Below are 20,887 nucleotides of genomic sequence, written 5' to 3'. Positions count from 1 at the left end.
CCTGAGCTCATTTTCTTTACACTAGAGGTTTTCCTTCCTGCCGCAGTGAGGGCTACAAAAGCCTCCCAGTTTGGAGTTCCTACCTGCAGTCGTTGTTAAAGTTACACACAAGCCTCTTACTTTAATCAGAAAATCCCAACACCACAAACCCATTTTTTTAAAGTCCTCCTAAAATAATCAGACCCGACTATATCGGCCTAATAAGAATTGCTGAAGTTTTTAAGAGAGTCTCCGAATTCCGGTGCCTCAGAAGAAGCCCAGAACGTTCAACTGAAAAAGACCGAAACAAGTGCTTTGTCTCTCACTTTTCCCCCGCAAAAAGCAGCAGAAATGACCTGGCTCAAACATTTCCCCCAAGTTCACCTTCTGGGTTTGGACCGAGCCTGGGATGTTTTAGCCTTCAGGAAAATGCTGAGTCATTTTAATAAAGGGGGTCAGAACGGAGACCACGTCTCAAGCTTAACTCTAGCGATCGCTGGCATTAGCCTGTTACATTAAGGCTTCGAAACGGGCCACTGACGGTGGCAGCGGAGCCGGCTGGAGGGCGACAATCCCATTTCACGGCCATATGGGAGGGTTGGGGGGTTCCCCCCCCTTTCCGTGTTGAAACAAAACCGAACCCTTTGGAACGTGTTTGCAAAACCAGCCTCTGGAGCTGGGTGCTTGGGGCATGAGGCTCTCCGCCCTCCCCCCGCAGCTAAAACATTCTCAGGAATATTTCACGGACACTGATCGCTTTGCTGACACAGCATATTCTGACCCGCTGTAGCTGCGGGAGGGGGTTACAGTGGCTCTATCGCCGGGTGGGTAGGCGGCCAGCCTGGCATATAGGAGACCCACATTCAAATGACCCCAAATGGGGTGAACAGACTTCGACCTGGTCTCATCGGTAGCTAATTCCCGAGGGGCGTAAGGCAGCTGAGCCCGAGAAAGGGGATTATTTCGCAAGGCTGTCGGACGTAGACAGAGCTGCTGCGCACAACCACAGCTGGGGCTTACCTGATTTTTCCCTCGGGAGGCAGCTCGTGGGGAGGGTCGTCGCAGGTCAGCCTGGCTTCTCCGTCCAGCAGGTAGACGTACACATGCTCCTAGGGGGAAGAAAACACTGCGGTCAGTCACCAGGGCACACATCTCAGGGCTTGAACAGGCGACTATGGGATGGGGCCCTCAGCCCTGCATACACACGGGCATCGCCTCTCTTCTCTCTGAGCGAGAATATCCCCCGACTCCGGGAAGGAAGGAGCCTAGTGGACGGGGACCCAGGAGATCGGGGTTCGACTCCTGGCCCAGACACTGGTTCTCTATGTGGCCTTTGGACACATCAGTTTGTGCCTCGTCTGTACAGTGGAGATCTGCCCTCCCGGGGTGCGGCGAGGGCAGTTTCTACCAGCGGGGCCGGGTGCGCCCATGCTGTGATGAGGGGAGCTGCAGGTGCACAGCTGCCTGGTCTGATCTCGGGGAGGGAGGAGGGCAAGGCCCCTGCCAGGGAACTCGTCAGCAACTGAGCCCTGCAGACGTGGCTAGGGTGGGGTAGCAGAGGACCCTTAAAGGGGCCTGAGTTTCAGGGGGCGGGTGCACAGCACTGCCTGGGCCCCTTTATGGGGGGCTCCAAAATCATTAGTCGCTTCTGAAAACCGCCCGGGCCTGGCCCTGGCTCCCAGAAGCCTCACAGGACCCCCTGGAGTGGAGGGTGAGACACTGGCCAGGCTGCCCCTAAATCCCAACTTGGAGCTAGACTGACCAGCCTGGCATGGCTGAGACTGGGAACCCTCTGCAGAGGCTGCCACCGGGAGAGACATCCAGGATAGCGTCCAGCCCAGCGAATGCACCTCTTCAGCCCTCCAGCTACCCCAGCCTGGGCCCGTCACAGCTCTGCTGGTGCCCCCCAGCCCTGCCCCGAACTCCCGGGTACCCCAGCCTGGGCCCTTCACAGCTCTGCCGGTGCCCCCCAGCCCTGCCCCGAACTCCCGGGTACCCCAGCCTGGGCCCTTCACAGCTCTGCCGGTGCCCCCAGCCTGCTCTGCCGGTGCCCCCCAGCCCCTGCTACTCCAGCCCTGCTCCCGAACTCCCCGGTACCCCAGCCTGGGCCCCTCACAGCTCTGCCGGTGCCCCCCAGCCCCTGCTACCCCAGCCCTGCTCCCGAACTCCCGGGTACCCCAGTCTGGGCCCTTCACAGCTCTGCCGGTGCCCCTCAGCCTGCTCTGCCAGTGCCCCCCAGCCCCTGCTACCCCAGCCCTGCCCCGAACTCCTGGGTACCCCAGCCTGGGCCCATCACAGCTCTGCCGGTGCCCCCAGCCTGCTCTGCTGGTGCCCCCCAGCCCCTGCTACTCCAGCCCTGCTCCCGAACTCCCCGGTACCCCAGCCTGGGCCCCTCACAGCTCTGCCGGTGCCCCCCAGCCCCTGCTACCCCAGCCCTGCTCCCGAACTCCCGGGTACCCCAGACTGGGCCCTTCACAGCTCTGCCGGTGCCCCACAGCCTGCTCTGCCGGTGCCCCCCAGCCCCTGCTACCCCAGCCCTGCTCCCGAACTCCTGGGTACCCCAGCCTGGGCCCATCACAGCTCTGCCGGTGCCCCCAGCCTGCTCTGCCGGTGCCCCCCAGCCCCTGCTACTCCAGCCCTGCTCCCGAACTCCCCGGTACCCCAGCCTGGGCCCGTCACAGCTCTGCCGGTGCCCCCCAGCCCTGCCCCGAACTCCCGGGTACCCCAGCCTGGGCCCGTCACAGCTCTGCCGGTGCCCCCCAGCCCCTGCTACCCCAGCCCTGCTCCCGAACTCCCGGGTACCCCAGCCTGGGCCCTTCACAGCTCTGCCGGTGCCCCCCAGCCTGCTCTGCCGGTGCCCCCCAGCCCCTGCTACTCCAGCCCTGCTCCCGAACTCCCCGGTACCCCAGCCTGGGCCCCTCACAGCTCTGCCGGTGCCCCCCAGCCCTGCTCCCGAACTCCCCGGTACCCCAGCCTGGGCCCTCACGGCTCTGCTGGTGCCCCCCAGCCCCTGCTACACCAGCCCTGACCCCGAGCCCCCAACTACCTCAGCCTGGTCCCCTCACAGCTCTGCTGGTGCTACCCCAGCTTGGGCACCTCACAGCTCTGCCAGTGCCCCCCAACCACCCCAGCCTGGGCCCCTCACAGCTCTGCCGGTGCCCCCCAGCTCCTGCTACCCCAGCCCTTCCCCCAAACTCCCCAGTACCCCAGCCTGGGCCCCTCACAGCTCTGCCGGTGCCCCCCAGCCCCCTGCTACCCCAGCCTGGGCCCTCACAGCTCTGCCGGTGCTCCCAGCCCTGGAGGCCCCAAACACTCGCTAGTTCACTTTGACCCAAAGCGCCTCCTGTTGATCTGGGTTGAACCGTCCCTCCCCTACTGCTCTTCCCACCCGGCTCAGCCCTGTCCTGCAGGGCCCCCTCCCCCTGGGCTGGGCTTATTCCCATTGCCCAGCCCGTCTCTCCTAGTGCAAACCAGCCTATCGAACGCCCCCTCCCTGCCTCGCTTCCCCGCGGCCTTGGTGCTGAGCTGGCAGAGGGCTCGGGAACTGGCACAGGGCACCCCCAGCCTCACACGAGCTGGGCACAGCTCCCATGCCACCCCGCGCTCGAAGCCGTCGGAATGTCCCAGTGCGGCTCTGTGACGATGCGGTTCTGGCGGGACCCAACTGAGAGCGTCAATTCAGGACCAATTGCTCAAACAGGGCAGTCACAGCCCACGGCTGGGGATTCTCCACTTCTAAGGCAAACCAAACCAGCCAGACAGAGAGGACTTTGGTCTCACCCCACTGGCTAACCACAAGTCACACAAGCAATTTCCTTAGACACTCCAGTCTCCCAGTATCACCACCAGTGTCACACGTTATGGGGATGAATGGTTATGAAAACCAACACCCCAGTAAAAGAAAAAAGGTTCTTCTGATCCCAAAGGACAAAGCCCCAGACCCAGGTCAATCTACAAATCAGATGTTACCCACAAATCACGCTGTTGCCAATCCTTTAGAATCTAAAATCTAAAGGTTTATTCATAAAAGGAAAAAGGTAGAGATGAGAGCTAGACTTGGTTAAATGGAATCAATTACATGCAGTAATGGCCAAGTCTTGGTTCAGGCTTGTAGCAGTGATGGAATAAACTGCAGGTTCAAATCAAGTCTCTGGAGAACATCCACAGGTGGGATGGGTCATTCAGTCCTTTGTGTAGAGCAGGGGTCGGCAACCTACAGCACGTGTGCCAAAGGTGTCATGCGAGCCGATTTTTGATGGCACGCGGTGTGGGCTGAGCCGCTCAGCCCACCGCTGCTCTGGGGTTCCCGCTGCTGGCCCCTTGCCAGCTGGGGTCCCACTCAGCACCCGCTGCTGGCCTGGGTGAAAGAACCCCAGGCTGGCAGCGGGCTGAGACCGCGGCTGGCAGGAGCCGATGGCTGAAACCCCAGAGCTGGGGCGGGCTGAGCCGCTCAGTCGCTGCTCTGGGGTTCCCGCTGCCGGGGTCCCCCGCCACAGCCCCACACATCTTGCTTCCGGTTGGAGTTCCAGCGCAGGCCCCCTGCCAGACAGGGTCCAGGCCTCTGGCCCTGCTCAGCCCTACCAGCCGCCAGCTCCACTCACCTCAGCTGCCAATCTGGGGTTCCAGCCGGTTAACAACTGATCACTCAGAAGCCTGTGTGCAGCTTAAAGTATCCAAATACGCCCCACCAGACATTGGAAAACTCAGCAAGGAAAAGCCAGGGCAAGGATCACACCAAACTAATCAGATCTGCATTTTAATTTAATTTTAAATAAAGCTTCTGAAACATTTTGAAAACCTCGTTTACTTTACACATAACAGTAGTTTGGTTTTATATTATAGACTTATAGAGAGACCTTCTAAAAAAATGTTAACATGTATTACCGGCACGCGAAGCCTTGAATTAGAGTGTATACATGAAGACCCGGGACACCACTGCTGAGAGGTTGCCGACCCCTGGTGTAGAGCTTCCGTTTGTAGCAAAGTCCCTCCAGAGGTAAGAAGCAGGACTGAAGACAAGATGGAGATGAGGCATCAGCCTTTTATAGTCTTTTCCAGATGTAAGAACCTCTTTGTCCTTACTGTGGAAAATTACAGCAAAATGGAGTCTGGAATCACATGGGCAAGTCCCTGCATACCCTGCTGAGTCACAAGGTGCATCTGCCTTCTCTCAGTGGGTCAGTTGTGTCACTGATGGTCCTTAGTGGGCCATCAAGCAGGCTAGGCAGAGCTAACACCAACTTGTCTGGGGAGTCACCCAGAAGCACAGCAGAAGTTTGAAATACAGACAGGATAGAGCCAATACTTATGACTTTAAATACAAAAATGACACATGCACACAGACAGCGTAATCACAACCAGCAAGCCATAACCTGGTCTTAGACACCTCATTTGACCCTCTTTATACAAGATTTGGTGCCACTACAGGACTTTGGTTGCAACCATGTTCTGTATGGTCCCAGTTCAAATCAATAAAGTGACAGGATGTGAAGCCCAAAGACCCCCCGACCCCTCTTGTTCCTGTGTGGGGAGACCCGGCACTGCATGGCACAGGGAGGAGGGCCAGGGTGCCCACATAAAGCTCCCCCCCACCCCTCTCCCAGCCCCAAAACAAACAAATCCTCAGCTCCCCATGCACTGGAGCAGGAACCTGGCACCCTAAGCTCCCTGCATTGCTGTGTGATTTCGGCTCTAATGATCTTGTCAGCCACTAACGAGCTTTGCAACTAAGTCTCCCCTCCTGTGGTTGGGCCGGCTGTACATGCAGCTCCCTGCGGGTTTGTCTCACTTGGGGAACTGACTTCCTCTTGCAGCACTGGGGTGCACCCGAGACACATTGCGGGGGCGCAGGGGGCAGCTGGATTCAGCCAGGACTCAACCCATGGAAATCTGCTGGGGGGCCCTGTGCCCGGGGGGGTGCCCGGTGCTTCCGGCAGCAGGACAGGGGCACTGTGCCCTGGGGGTGCCAGGTGCATCCGGCAGCAGGGCAGGGGTGCTGTACCCAGGGGGTGCCAGGTGCATCTGGCAGCAGGGCAGGGGCACTGTGCCCTGGGGGTGCACAGTGCATCAGGCAGCAGGGCAGGGGCGCTGTACCCAGGGGGTGCCAGGTGCATCCGGCAGCAGGGCAGGGGCGCTGTACCCAGGGGGTGCCAGGTGCCTCCAGCAGTAGGGCAGGGGCGCTGTACCCAGGGGGTGACAGGTGCATCCGGCAGCAGGGCAGGGGCCATGTATCCACCCGGAGCATTTCACACCATCCGGACAGGCAGGGTAGTTTTAAACCCTAGGAATTAACAGTACACCTGTCACACTCTGCCACACCTATGGGGGGCCACTCCAGAACCTCTCTCCTGTGATGGGAGGAGGGATAGCTCAGTGGTTTGAGCATTGGCCTGCTACTGCCAGGGTGGTGAGCTCCAACCTTGAGGGGGCCATTTAGGGATCTGGGGCAAAAATCTGTCAAGGACAGTACTTGGTCCTGCTGTGAAGGCAGGGGAGTGGGCCTGATCTTGCAAGGTCCCTTCCAGCTCTGTGAGATAGGTATGTCAGGGTTCCTTTCCCCACTCTGAACTCTAGGGTACAGATGTGGGGACCTGCATGAAAGCCCCCTAAGCTTATTTCTACCAGCTTAGGTTAAAACCTGGTACGCTGCCACCACCAAGTGATTTAACAAGAAATAGGGAAAGGACCATTTGGAGTTCCTCTTCCCTCAAACCCTTACACCCCCTTTCCTGGCGAGGCTTGAGAATAATATTGTAACCAATTGGTTACAAAGTGATCAAAGACCCAAACCCCTGGGTCTTTGGGCAATGGAAAAATCAGTCAGGTTCTTAAAAGAAGGATTTTATTAAAAAGAAAATGTAAAAATCATCTCTGCAAAATCAGGATGGAAAATAACTTTACAGGGTAATCAGATTCAAAGAGCCCAGAGGAACCTCCTCTAGCCTTAGTCCAAAGTTACCACAAAACAGGGACAAACCTCCCTCTAGCAAAGGTAAAATTCACAAGTTGAGAAAACAAAGATAAACTAACACGCCTGGCCTGGCTGTTACTTGCAAGTTTGAAATATGAGAGGCTGGTTCAGAAAGATTTGGAGAACGTGGATTGACGTCTGGTCCCTCTTAGTCCCAAGAGCGAACAACCCCCAAAACAAAGAGCACAAACAAAACTCTCTTCTCCCCCTCTCCCCCTCCAAGGTTTGAAAGTATCTTGTCCCCTTATTGGTCCTTTGGGTCAGGTGCCAGCCAGGTATTTGAGCTTCTTAACCCTTTACAGGTAAAAGGATTTTGGTGGCTCTGGCCAGGAGGGATTTTATAGTATTGTACACAGGAGGGTTGTTACCCTTCCCTTTATAGTTATGACACGGTATATCTCCATTACGTTAGAAACCTTATAATGTCCTGCCTCAGTTTCTCCTGGCCAGTTGAGACTGATTTGTTCACAGCAAAAATAACACACCCCCCCCCCATGCCAGCATCTGATTTAGAAGCCGGGACTTTTAGAACAATTCCCCGTCATCTGACCTCAGTCTCGAGGGCCATGCCTCAGGCCAGCAGGTCAGGATCTGAGTAGGTCTCGCTGACTGTCAGCACTTTCCTGAGCTGGGGATTCGGGGAGTGCAGGTTTGAAATATCAGAGGGGTAGCCGTGTTAGTCTGGTTCTGTAGAAGCAGCAAAGAATCCTGTGGCACCTTATAGACTAACAGATGTTTTGCAGCATGAGCTTTAGTGGGTGAATACCCACTTCTTCGGATGCAAGCAGTGGAAATTTCCAGGGGCAGGTGTGTATATATAAGCAAGCAAGAAGCAAGCTAGAGATAACGAGGTTAGATCAATCAGGGAGGATGGGGCCCTGTTCCAGCAGCTGAGGTGTGAAAACCAAGGGAGGAGAAACTGGTTCTGTAATTGGCAAGCCATTCACAGTCTTTGTTTAGTCCTAAACTGCAGGTTTGAAATATGGCTACTGATCCCCAGAGCCCAGGTCTGGATTGGAATGGCAGCCGACCCGCCCGCCTCCCGTCCCCTGAAACGCTGCAGAGCCAGAAGGAAATGGTAACGCAAAGATCCAGCCAGCATTTCAAGCAGCTCCTAGGCCGGATGGCTGCCCTCATTTCTGCGGCTGTTAATTAGTCTGAAAGGTCTATTTCCATATTAATCCCCTTGAGAGCAGCGGGCTGGGCTGAGCCGATGAGGGAGACGTGGCAGTGATGTTTCATGCTTGGAAACGTCCAGCCCCTTGGTCGCAAGGGCTGGATCTCAGCCAGTAGGATGGTAGACTCAGGATCTCAGAGCAGGGAGACAAAGGGGTAGTCAGGCCTTGCAGCAGAAGTAATGGCTCCAAGCACAGGCCCGACCTTTAATCCCAGCTCTGCAACCGGCTTGAAACAATCTATCGCCTTGAGAAAATCCTTTCACCCCGTGATGCCTCATTAAACCCCTCGGTGTCGACACTTCCTTCTCCCCAAAGGTTCTGCAGAGCTCCCCCAAATACATCCCTGGATCCTACAAAGCAGCCCCGATTGCTCTCTGTGTCACTGGCAGCACAGGGCAAGGTCTCCATACCCCAGGGAGGCGCTGATATATATGCAGCTGGACTCCGGCTGGCTCAGCTGCGTGCTGGCATTGCTAACGAGCTACTAGTGTGATAAGAATGTTATCGAATGCTTGCGAGTGGCCGCCGGCATTAATCTCATGTATAACTTCTGCATCCCACGCTGCAAGTCTGCATCTGAGTGTCTGCATTGTACAGCTCTGGGACTGCGTCAATCACCAGACAGAAGAGAGAGACACTAACGGGTGTGAAATGTGGTCTCAACAGAAGGCATCATGTTCCACCTGACAAGGAAGGCCCACTGATGCCAGACAGACTAAAGTGAGCCGTTAAAAAGGACAAAAGACCGTTGTTGTTCACGCTCTCCCCACGCCCAGGAAGATGAGTCTTGCAAGTGAACTCCTCCCATAGGCAAACACTGCAGCTCCAAGCCGAACGGGGGAAGGATGTCAAGGCCCCTAACAAGGAAGAACTGGATCTTTATGCTGCTTGGACTCTGGGGGGCCAGGATTACTAGGCATAAGCAAAAGATCCCCAGTGTTTAGCCTGGGTTAGCCCTACAGGACATATAGAGCTTGCTTATTCTAGGAGCGTCTATTACCTTTCGAAACTTAAGACTGCATCTCACATACGTGTGTGTCTTTTCCTGTTTTAACCTTGTAAACAATTCTTCTTCTCCTAGTTAATAAATCGTTAGGATTTATGAGCTAATAAATCCCATAGGACTGGCTACAAGCGCTGGCCTTGGTGTGAGATCAAAAGTGCAATTGACCTGGAGTAAGTGACTGGTCCGCTGGGACAGGGAGTAACCTGAATATTGCTGTGATCCTTGGTGTTAGGGACCATCTCTCCCAAGGGAGGCTCACCTGGGTGGTGAGACAGACCGGGGCGCCCTAGGGGACTGCCTGTGACTCCATGGTAAGTGCCAGAGGAGTTTACACTTGGTAACTCGCTGGTGAAAGCTAAGTACAGAACTCCCAGCCAAGCTGGAGGTTGTGCCTGGTTCTTAACAGCCTGCCCTGAGCTGGGTGCTCACACTCGTGAGTCACTTCCAGACGGCTTGACACTATCGATGGTGCTTATATGGCCCGTTGAGCTCGGTCAGTAATGGATTTACCCTCACACAGCTCTGTGTGGCAGGGCTGCTGTACAGAGGGGAAACCGAGGCGCTTTAAATACTTTGGAAAAGCTCGCTGGGTGCCAACCTGCATTTTCAGGTACCTAAGTACCAGTAAAAACCTGGCCCTGAGCGACCTGCCCCCCAAACCATTGGAGTCTAGGGTAGGGGTATTGGACATCCACCCTGCCTACAAGACCTCTGCCTTCCGCTGCTCCCTCACCTCCCCTTCTCCACTGACCCTCCAGCAGACGTCAGTTTCTTTCTGCCATCTGGATGCACCAGGGCCGTGATCTGCACAGCCGGCAGGAAGGAGAACCCAGCTAATTAATGCCTGTTGCCCAAGCACCTCCCTGTAATATCGATCATGTTCCTGGCAGTTTGAGGCTAACTCCATTTAAAGCTGCAGGAGCTGTGACAAATCCCCCTCGCTGGGTTTCAGACCTTCATGCCGGCTGGCCGGGGAAGAACTCCAGCAGAACTGGGGCAGGGAGGAAATGAGGCCCGTTCTAGCAGCCAGGCCCCCGTGGCAGGGCGAGATCTCACCACCAGGCCCCTCTAAGCCGAGAACACGAAGGAGTAATCACTACAAAGAGGCACTGATGGAAACACCGAAACCCACAGCCGCTGACAGTCATCCCCGCCAGACACGAACCGGTGACAGCTCAGCAAACGGGAGTCGTGCTGATTTCCTGGGGAACAGCAAATCTGACAGATCAAATCTCCTCTTCCCCCCACCCTCCGTGCTTCAAAGTAAAGAGGGAATCTTCATGCTGAGGCCAGAGAGTTCTCCCCAGGGACATGATTTCCTGGCAGAGCCTTCGCTCAGGGCGATGGATCCTCCAGCCTGGGGAAGATGACAAGCTGCATTTCAAAGAAATGAAACACAAGCGTTTGACAGACCTAGGGCAGCGCTTATGGCTGAGAGACACCGTCCAGCAACGTTTCATTCATGGTGCCAAAGCACGCAGGTGTAGTGCGGGGAACGAGCCTCCGGCAAGCCTCCTTGCTTGCTAAGGGTGTTTGATTAACTGATTGTTAATGGCTCCTTCTTTGGAGAAGCTGGTGGGACATTAGACATCAAAGAAGGCCAGCCCCTCCCCCCCGCTCCAGTTTTATACCACTGGGCCTGAATCTGCTCTCACTCGTAGTAGCATAAATCAGGAGTCAGGCCCCTGAAGTTCACCTGCATGAGCAGAGTTCCTCCCAATTCCCACAGGCACAACGGAGCAGGGTCAGACCCTCTCCGCTGAGGCCATGGCTTCAGAGCCAGCCCAGCTTGATGGTGACTGCGAGTCACCCCTACCAGCCAGATCTAAGTGGCCTGTGGGAATGGGAAGCACGGCCCAGAGGTTAGGATGCTCCCTGGGGACCTAGGCTCAACTCCCTGTGTGCCTCAGTTTCCCAGCTGTCCAATCTGTTTCGGGCCCAGCCTCTCTGCTATGCAGTGGGGGTGGAGGAATGTTTCAGGTGCCCCTCCTCAGTGCAAACACACCCTGTATGCCCGCGCCCACCTGTATGAAAGCTCCTTATTAAGGCCAAGTGAATTACGCCACTTGTGTGCCGCGCTCAGAGTCCCTCCCCCGAGAGCTAACCTCTCGATTGCGGCAAGCAGCCTGGGCGGTTCCGCTCCTGGCCCAGCAGCCTGGTGCGGTGCTTGTACCCAAGGCCACTGAGGAGAGCGATGGGCAGAAATCTTCCTATTCATCCAGCAGAGCGCGACTGGGCAGTGCTGAATTAGGGGCGGGGCTACCCACCCGCTGGAGGCGCCCTGGTGGCTATGGCCGCAGGGCATGTGAGGGGCCGCATCAATCCCCCTCCCGCATGCTGCAGTGACTGAGGATCCAGTCCGGCCTTGCCTCGTCCGGAGCCCGCCTCAAGGGTGCTGCACGGGCACCCTTTGGATGGGGGCTTCCCGGGCCAGCCCTGGGATGGCATTAGCACTGAGACTGTGGTGTCCGGAAGCAGGCGGGCCAGCGCAGAGACACAGACTGCCCACCCCGAGACCGCCTACAGCTGGCATGGGACCAGCAGAGGGCCACGGGCGACGGGCAGGGGCGCGAGACTGGAATAGGGGCCCATTCTGAGAGGGGACCCTCAGCCTGCCAGGAAATGACCTGGGACAACCTCCTGCCCTGTTCAGCTAGTGCCACGCCGCCTTGGGTGGCCAGGCACGTGTCTCTCCCTGGCTCACTGCACACGTTCCATCGTCCTTCCCAGCAGCACGGGCGGGAGGGTCACCAGTCACCCGAGTCCAGGGCCTCCACAGGAAGCCAGCGGCAAGGAGGGAAGGCTAATTCCGGGCCGCCGGGTGCATGAAATCCCATTAGCTCCGGCTCATGTAAGAGATAATGCCTGGCTCCGCCGCTGAGTGATTTAATGTTATGATGCCGCGGAAACATTAGAGGCAACAATACAGTTTTGTTCTGCATCAGCCGCTGCCTATCTGATGGGCTTGATTTGTCTAACTCATTACTGCCAGGCAAGTGATGGGTTCAGCCCACGGCCCAGGGAGAGGACTCGGGGCACTCAGCAATTGCTGAGCAATTGCTCGCTTGCAGCCCACGAGTAATGTCAATAACGACATTGGCCGGCGGGAGGGGGAAGAACAGATTTGCCCATGAGTGTCAGCAAACCTCCGAGAAGAGAGGCTGGGTCAGAGGGGATGGCCAGGAGCAAGGAGGGGGCTGACGCTGAACGTCAGCAAAGAGAAGTTCCCTCGGCCGGGACCTTGTCTGGGCCAGGTGACGTTAGCTCGTGCGAGGGGCTGAGTGCAGACAAAGGAGCGCTCGCTGGCGCTGCCTTCGGCGCGGGCTGAGCCGGCTGAGTGAACGCTCTGGCCAGAAACACCCAGAAAACCTCAGGGGTTTGGGCCGTGCCCTGCAACAGGCTCCAGGGAGGCCTCTGAAATCCCAGGAGGGAGAACGCCGAGCCTCAGTTTAAGGAGAGATGGCACCTCCGCCTGCCCCAGCTCCTCTCCCGGCCGGATCACAGGGGGAAACTCCTACCCCCCGAGCAATTCAGCACAACCCACGTCTGGCCTGGGACCCTCCCAGGCCACATCCGATGCCGCAGTGCGGGGCTGGGGCTCTTGCCGACGCCTGGGGGTACCTGGGAAATGCACATTTCAGCAAGGGCAGCCGGGGCTCTCTGCTACGGAACAGGTGCTCATTGCTGAGCGGCGGCTGAGCCCGGGTGGGGCTGCTCTCTCTGAATTCCCCTGATCGCGGCAGACCAAGCTGACAGCAGAGCCAGCTGTTGCCTTGTCGCGGTTTGTCGAACCGATTGATTTATTTGGGGGCGGACACGGGCTGCCTCCCAATTTCATGCTCAATCAAGCTCATTATGGGGAGGCGATCGTCTGCCCCCAGGGGACGAGACAGCAGCAAAGCAAGTGCTTTGAACCACCCAGCCCCAGAAGAAAGCGACGGGCCGCCAGCCATGGGGACAGGGAGCAGCAGCGGCGGTGGGGATGATGGGATGGAGGAGGGTGGGGGGTGGGTCTTGCGGTTACGGCACTGGGCTCTGGAGACAGGAGTCAATTCCTGCCCCTGCCAAAGACCTGCTGTGAGACTTTTAGGGCCTACTCCAAAATCAACAGGAGTCTTTCCATTAACTTCAGTAGGCTTAATCGTCCCCTCTGCCACTCCGTGCCTCAGTTTCCCCACCTGTAGACTGGGGATAGCCATAGAATTCATTCACTTTGACCCTTTTAAAAAAGTATCTCCACCTAGGACATCACTGCTCTGTGCCCCACAGCAACGCTGAACATCAGCTCCAGGGCTGGCACTCAGCCCCCTCCTGCTCCAAAAGACCAGGCTCCTGCTTCTGGAGTGAAAAGAGAATCCCCACCACAGCAGTGTAAGGCCTATGACACACAGATGGGCAGTTCTGATTCCATCCAGCAGGGGGCAATTGTGTTTTTACACACACACACACACACACACACACACACACACACACACACACACACACACACTTTTGTACTACATCCGTATCTGTGCTTTAACAAGAACACCCTTGTTAGGAGAGCATTCAGTGTCCTCGGCCCGTGAAGTCCTTCTTTGGCCTTTCTGCTGCGGACAGGCACAAGAGGGCCAGTTACTGCCTACACCCTACTGGCACCCAACACCAGACTAAGGCCACGCAGGGGCTACCAAAGATCTGGTACATCTCAGTCACTGATGACCTGGCCTGGACTCCGGGTGGGAGGTGAAAAACTGCAGGACTGAGTGAGCCCCCTCTCTCGTTGGTTCCCCATCTCGTTAGAGCAGAAAGGCTGAGGTGCCTGGCTCTGTCGAGAGATGACATAGCCACAGCAGGCCATCGCCAAGAGCCCCTGAAAGGCTTTGGAGAATGAAGCACAGGTAGCCTGAGAACTTCCAACTGTATTGCAATTCATGGCTTGGGTTATCTTCTCAATGGGAAGGCAGACACAATGGTGGTGTGTCCAAGTGTCAGTCATAGAATCATAAGGTTGGAAGGGACCTCAGGAGGTATCTAGTCCAACCCCCTGCTCAAAGCAGGACCAATCCCCAGACAGATTTTTACCCCAGTTCCCTAAATGGCCCCCTCAAGGATTGAGCTCATAACCCTGGGTTTAGCAGGCCAATGCTCAAACCACTGAGCTATCCCTCCCCCAATAGAGGGAGCCAGACCCAAACTTCTCAGAGCTGGTGTTTTGGCTGGGCCCTGTATCTATCTTGGGTACGGTCCTAGGTACGTATCTTGGGCCAGAGACTGCAGGGAATAAAAACTGGCCAACTGAAGGTCTCAAAATGTAACTGTAATTGGGGAATCATCATTGAACGGGGGTGTTTCCAGGGGGGTCCCGAAGGCATCGCATCTTGGCAGTACAATATTTCACATTTTTATCGATGACCGGGAAGAAAACATAAAATCATCACTGATAAAGTCTGCAGGTAATACAAAAATGGGGGAGCGATTTGGAGCACTTAGTAAGGCCATATTTACAGGATGGGAACTCTATCCTAAGAAGCAGTGACTCTGAAAAAGACTGGGGGGTCATGGTGGATAATCCACTGAACAGGAGCTCCCAGTGTGACGCTCTGGTCAAAAGAGCGAATGCGAACCTGGAATGCATAAATCGGGGAATCTCAAGCAGTAGAGATGATTTGACCTCTGCATTTGGCACTGGTGCGGCCACTGCTGGAATCCCGTGTCCAGTTCTGGTGCCCACAATTCAAGGAGGATGTTGATAAATTGGAGAGGTTCAGAGAAGAGCCACAAGATTAGATTAGAAAACCTGCTTTATAGCAATAGACCCAAGGAGCTGAGTCGATTTAGTTTCACAAGAGAAGGTTACGGGGTGATGTGATTAGTCTCTAAGTACCGACCTGGGGAACAAATATTTAATGGGCTGTTCTATCTAGCAGAGAAAAGTCCAACACGATCCAATGGCTGGAAGCAGAAGTGAGACAAATTCTGCCTGGAAACAAGGTGGACATTTTTAAGAGTGAGAGTAATTCGCCGTTGGAACAGGTTCCCGAGACCCGTGGTGGATTCTCCATCGCGGACGGTTTTGAAATGAAGCCTGGCTGTTTGTCTAGAAGTTCTGCCCCAGGAATGCTTTTGGGGCGGTTCTCTGGCCTGTGCTATACAGGTGGTCACAACACTCCCTTCTGGCCTTGGAAGCTATGACGTCCACAGGGGACTTTGCTATTGGCTCAGTATTACCTGGAGAAGGCACTCAGCCATTACGTAAAAGTCCTAAGGTGGAACGCTAGCTCTCCTAAATCTCCGCTCATTACCCTCTACGCTAGACCATAACGCCCCTCTCCAGCTGAGAGACGGCCCTTCCACACGGAGGTGCACTCTGCCCGGACGCACCGTCTCCGGGAGGCAGGACCGAAGTGGTTAAAATGAAACAGGTTAAGCACTGTGTTGGTTTGATTTCTTCTCTCCACAAAGCATGCGCCCCTTCCCTCCCACCATGCACAAACCAGACCTGAATGTCTGGATAATTATATTGCACCGTGAGATAGAATCAGAATGGTGTTCTCTTCGGTCCGTTTGCAAACACAAAGAATGGTTTCCCAGCAAGTCAGCTCGGTTCTTCAATAGATGTGGCTTCTTGTAAGGCCGTCGGTAATTGACTAAGATCAAAGTTGCCTAATTGGCTTTTAATAAAAGAGGGATGGAGGGTGCAGGGGAGTGGAGAGCTGCAAAGACTGAAAGATTCAGCGATGCTACACCCAGACAGGACCGCTGTGACACAGGTCACAGAACCTCACCCAATAAACTCTGCACCACGCCTGTGACTTCTGGTGGAGTTGGAGAAGATTTTTTTACAGTGGTTTTCAAACTTTTGCACTGCTGACCCCTTTCACACAGCAAGACTCTGAGTGAGACACCCCCCCTTATAAATTAAAAACACTTTTTAATATATGTAACACCATTATAAATGCTGGAGGCAACGCAGGGTTTGGGGTGGAGGCTGACAGCTCGCGATCCCCCATGTAATAAACTTGTCCCGACCCCCAGTTTGAGAACCGCTGTTTTAGAAAGACGGACAGTCTTGATCTAACGACTTCTCACAATGGGGATGCCACTGCATCTCTAGTTGCACCACGGGCTAATTCCCCTCACTTATAAAAATTTCACCTTATGTCCAGTTCAAATTTATCTAGCTGCCGCTTCCAGCCATTGGCTCTTGCTGCGTCTTTGTCTGTGAGGGGACAGAGCCAGCGACTATCAGAAATCTCATCATAAAGGACTTCGATACTGTAACCAAGTCAGCTCTTAGCCTTCTCTTGGATAAACTCAGTAGACTGCGCCTGGTTACAGGTCCTGTCTCTGCTAGCTCCCCCCTTCCTATCTGGCTCGGAAGGGCAGTTCTACCAGGAATTCATCCCTTCTCCCATCCTCTGTCTTGTCTAGTCAGACCGTGAGTTCTCTGCGCAAGGGGCTGTCTCTGACTCCGTGCATGTGCAGCACCAGGCGCAATAGGGCCCTGATCTCAGTCAGTGCCTCCAGGTGCTATTACACTACAAATAAGAGTGACTGGAAGTCGTTACCAGCTGCTGGCTCCGTGAGACAAGTTGGTGGGACTGAGCTGAGTTACTCACTTGCCCCCAAAGGTGGGCCCATCTGTCCCAGGGATACGCGGAGGGTATCAGCCTCCCGGGCTGTCACCACAGCACCGTTCGCTAGCAAGAAAGCAGTGGGCAGAGATGGCACATGGAGCATTAACCCTAATGAGGGTTAGCAGCTACTGAACTTGGGGCTGGATCCGAAGAGGTGCCCAGCCCCTGGCTGCAGCTCCAGCTGAATTCAGCTCCACACCTGCTTGGTGAGTGAAGTTGTCAGACTGCACACTAGGAAGTTAACTCCTCCATCGCCTCTCGTATCACACACACGACCCCTGGCCACTCCACCGCAGTTGGGAGGGAATTTTACTAGACAGCCCCGGTGGGCAGACAGGAGTCAGGAGTCTCCTGTACAGTTAGGAGATGGATGGGCATCACCCTTCCGGCCTCCCCCCCATCATCATCTGCAGCAGCAGCTGGTCTCCTAATTCCAGTAATCGGCCACACCCACAGCCAGTGGCCAATCAGTGACATGGGCAACTGAAACCAGCCTGGCCCCAGGCTAGATCAGGGACTATGGCACAAGTACAAGCGCGTCTTTCAGAGCCCCAGAGCATGGTAAGTGCCTCCCAACGCACGACACAGGGCCTCAAGGCAGGCATGGTGGGAAAAGGGGGTAAGACGGCAGGAGGGAGGGAGGAAGGTCGGGGCTAAGCAATATGATAACGTGGATACTCAGTGAGGGCTAGAGCACTGCGTGGACAAGTGAAGACATTCAGTACTGTCTGCTCTGGCTAATTCCCTGTGGGCACCGAGAGGCAGCGTGGCCTAGTGGATAGGGTATGGGGGCTGGGAATCCGGATCACAGAGCACTGCCTTTACAAACAGTTATTCAGCCTCACAGCAGTGCAGGGAGGGAGAGCAGGGTTGGTTTTGACAGGGAAACTGAGGCAGATGAGCACTTTCCTTTGTCGGAAGTGCTCAGCAGCCATCCCGGAGGCTGTTTCAGGGTAGCTCCCGGAAAGAAAGGGGCTCCATCCATCTGATAGGCTGCGTGCCAGGAACAGGTCACCCGGCTCTCATCTTACTTCTTGACAAGCAAAATGGACTTGTGTCAATCTCAACCATAGATTCTGAGGGCTTGAATCTTGGACCACCGGCACCAAAGCACAGACCTCTCCCACTTGAGCTAAAGAAGTGCCTAGGTATTCCGACAGTGGTAGTAGGTTATTATCCGCAATGTGTTCCAAGATCAGACACACACTTTACAAGCATATTACAGCACCTGAGCTATGCAAACAAGCCACGGACCCAGTGTTAAGAGGGTCTGGAATAAATACACCCCCCCTTTATTTGATTAAAAAACCCACTGACAATTATCCCTAATTTTCTATGCAGCAAGGCGCCTGAGAATGAGCTGCATTTATCGCAGCGATAAAGGGAGAGCTGGTTAACAAAGGAGTAATGTGCACTCAAATACCAGGCAACTGAAAAGAACTAATTAAAAAAAGAAAAACACCCTACTACACAAGCCCCTTGCTAACAGTTCACTGGAATAATTGTATTGTGTGAAAACAGATTCCATTGCTTACATTGCAGCAGAGCCGTCCGTGAAAAGAATACATTTCATCACGCCAGCCTCATTCCACCGCCTTTGTGCTGCCGAATCCAGCCTTCCTGCAACCCTCAGCTCTGACAGATAAAGCAGAGCGGGCCGGAGCGGCGCTCGCTTTACTCAGGCGAGGCGTGCAGGGCCCGATCCGGTTCTTAGAGACGCTGGTTTAAACCAGGCGGCCCACTGCTGCTGTCAGCGGTCACCCCGCATTGACACTGACGCAAACACGAGCAGGATCTTAGGGGGTGTCCTGTGACACTGGCGCAAACACGAGCAGGATCTTAGGGGGTGTCCTGTGACACTGGCGCAAACACGAGCAGGATCTTAGGGGGTGTTCTGTGACACTGGTGCAAAAACGAGCAGGATCTTAGGGGGTGTCCTGTGACACTGGTGCAAACATGAGCAGGATTTTAAGGGGTGTTCTGTGACACTGATGCAAACACGAGCAGGCTCTTAGGGGGTGTTCTGTGACACTGGTGCAAAAACGAGCAGGATTTTAAGGTGTGTTCTGTGACATTGGTGCAAACATGAGCAGGATTTTAAGGGGTGTTCTGTGACACTGGTGCAAACACGAGCAGGCTCTTAGGGGGTGTTCTGTGACACTGGTGCAAACACGAGCAGGATCTTAGGGGGTGTCCTGTGACACTGGCGCAAACATGAGCAGGATCTTAGGGGGTGTCCTGTGACACTGGTACAAACATGAGCACGATCTTAGGGGGTGTTCTGTGACACTGGTGCAAACATGAGCAGGATTTTAAGGGGTGTTCTGTGACACTGGTGCAAACATGAGCAGGATTTTAAAGGGTGTTCTGTGACACTGGTGCAAACATGAGCAGGATTTTAAGGGGTGTTCTGTGACACTGGTGCAAACATGAGCAGGATTTTAAGGGGTGTTCTGTGACACTGGTGCAAACATGAGCAGGATTTTAAGGGGTGTTCTGTGACACTGGTGCAAACATGAGCAGGATTTTAAGGGGTGTTCTGTGACACTGGTGCAAACATGAGCAGGATTTTAAGGGGTGTTCTGTGACACTGGTGCAAACACGAGCAGGATTTTAAGGGGTGTTCTGTGACACTGGTGCAAACACGAGCAGGATTTTAAGGGGTGTTCTGTTCCTTGCTATCACTGAAACGCCTGAGCACGTACACTGTGCATAAGTAAATCAGGCAGCCCCGTGCAAAGGACACAGGGGTTCCACCTCCAAAGACAGGAGCTGGCTCTGCTCGTGAATGCTTTAGAACCAGCTCTGCGGCTCCTTACCCGGAAGGTGTGGGATTGCACAGCTTCCCATTCGGCGGACCAGATCCCCAGCGGGCGTCAAGCAGGGTAGCTCTGCACTGACTCTGGTGGAGCGATGCTGATCGACACCTGCTGAGGATCTGGCCCAGAATGCAGAAGCACCTGGACTCCACTAGGACATTCTAATTAGACCAACTGCCTGGGGTGGAGGTGGGGCTGTCCTGCTAGCCAGGGAATCGCTGCCCTCCTCCTTTGCTGGGAGGTGCATTACCTGTGCCGGGCGGGTGGGTCTGCAACCTGGGCAGCTGCTGGGCCGGAAGGGAAGAGGCATGAGATCACAATGTCACTGGCTCAAATCCAGCCCTGCCCGGTTGTCATCAAAAGCCGTGTGATAGTCTGTGTCAAAAGAGCGGCGGGCTTCAATGCTTAGAGGGGGTGGCCAGTCTTGTGGCTGAAGCAGGCCTGGGGCTCAGAAGAGCTGTACTCTATTCCCTGCAGAGTGATCATGAGCAAGATACACCCTGTGCCTTTTTGTTTATTTGTTAGTCTTTAAGGTGCCACAAGTACTCCTGTTTTTTTTCCTGTGCCTCAGTTTCCCCTGATGGAGAATGGGATTATAATGCTTCCCCAGCCCCGTGAAGTGCTAGGTATAAACAGCCTTGTGATGCCCCGGGGGGCTGCCACATGCAGCATTCTGGGTTAACCCCCCTCTGGGCACAGATGACTTTCTTCTGCTCCATTACCTGGACCTTCAGCGTGACTCACACTACAGCTGGGCATCCCCATGCAGAGAGGCACCGGATTCTCCAGGCTCTTTGCGGGGGCGGAGAGCCGCCCAGGCTGAAGAATGGCAGCAGCCCTGGCACGCTGTGCATTAACCGCAGTCCTTGGAGAGCAGCCCCCTCCCCTACCGGGATATGCCACCCACTCCTGCTAGAGGAGAATCCGCCGCGATTACAAGCGCTAACAGACAATGGGCGGAGAGGGAGAACACGCGGCTATTATCCCCCGCGCTAATGCTATAATGCCGGGAGATTAGGAACACAATAGCCCCCGGGAGCGGAGGGGATTTTGCATTGTTGCCCGCTCCGCTCTCGGGCGAGCGCGCGGGAGAATGCGATTAGCAAACGGCAGCCCAAGAACGACTTCAGGCTCAAAATGACCAAGAGGCCAGCAGCGGGCCCGCGGGCTTTGTAGCCACCGGCTGGCAAAGAGACAGGCAATTAAAGGGGATTGCAGGCTCAGCTAACACAAGAGCTGGGGCAGAAACCGCCCAGCAGGTTCCAAACTGACCTTTCCCGCCCCTGCCAATGCCTAGGGAGGCAGGCAGGGCCTCTGAG

At 55.3% G+C, this 20,887-nt stretch overlaps 1 protein-coding gene across 2 annotated transcripts in view; it reads right to left on the bottom strand.

Moving 5' to 3' along the window:
- PDE2A (phosphodiesterase 2A) overlaps positions 1-20,887 on the bottom strand; it is a 358,953-nt gene that overhangs the window by 90,298 nt on the left and 247,768 nt on the right. For both annotated transcript variants that reach the window (XM_039539536.1, XM_039539537.1), the window contains one exon: positions 1,000-1,088. In XM_039539536.1, the coding sequence (XP_039395470.1) occupies positions 1,000-1,088 (89 nt within the window). The remainder of the gene's footprint in view (positions 1-999; positions 1,089-20,887) is intronic.

Source organism: Mauremys reevesii, linkage group 1 (genome assembly GCF_016161935.1).
Source record: "Mauremys reevesii isolate NIE-2019 linkage group 1, ASM1616193v1, whole genome shotgun sequence".
NCBI lineage: Eukaryota > Metazoa > Chordata > Testudines > Geoemydidae > Mauremys > Mauremys reevesii.
This window is presented reverse-complemented; position numbering and strand designations above follow the sequence as displayed.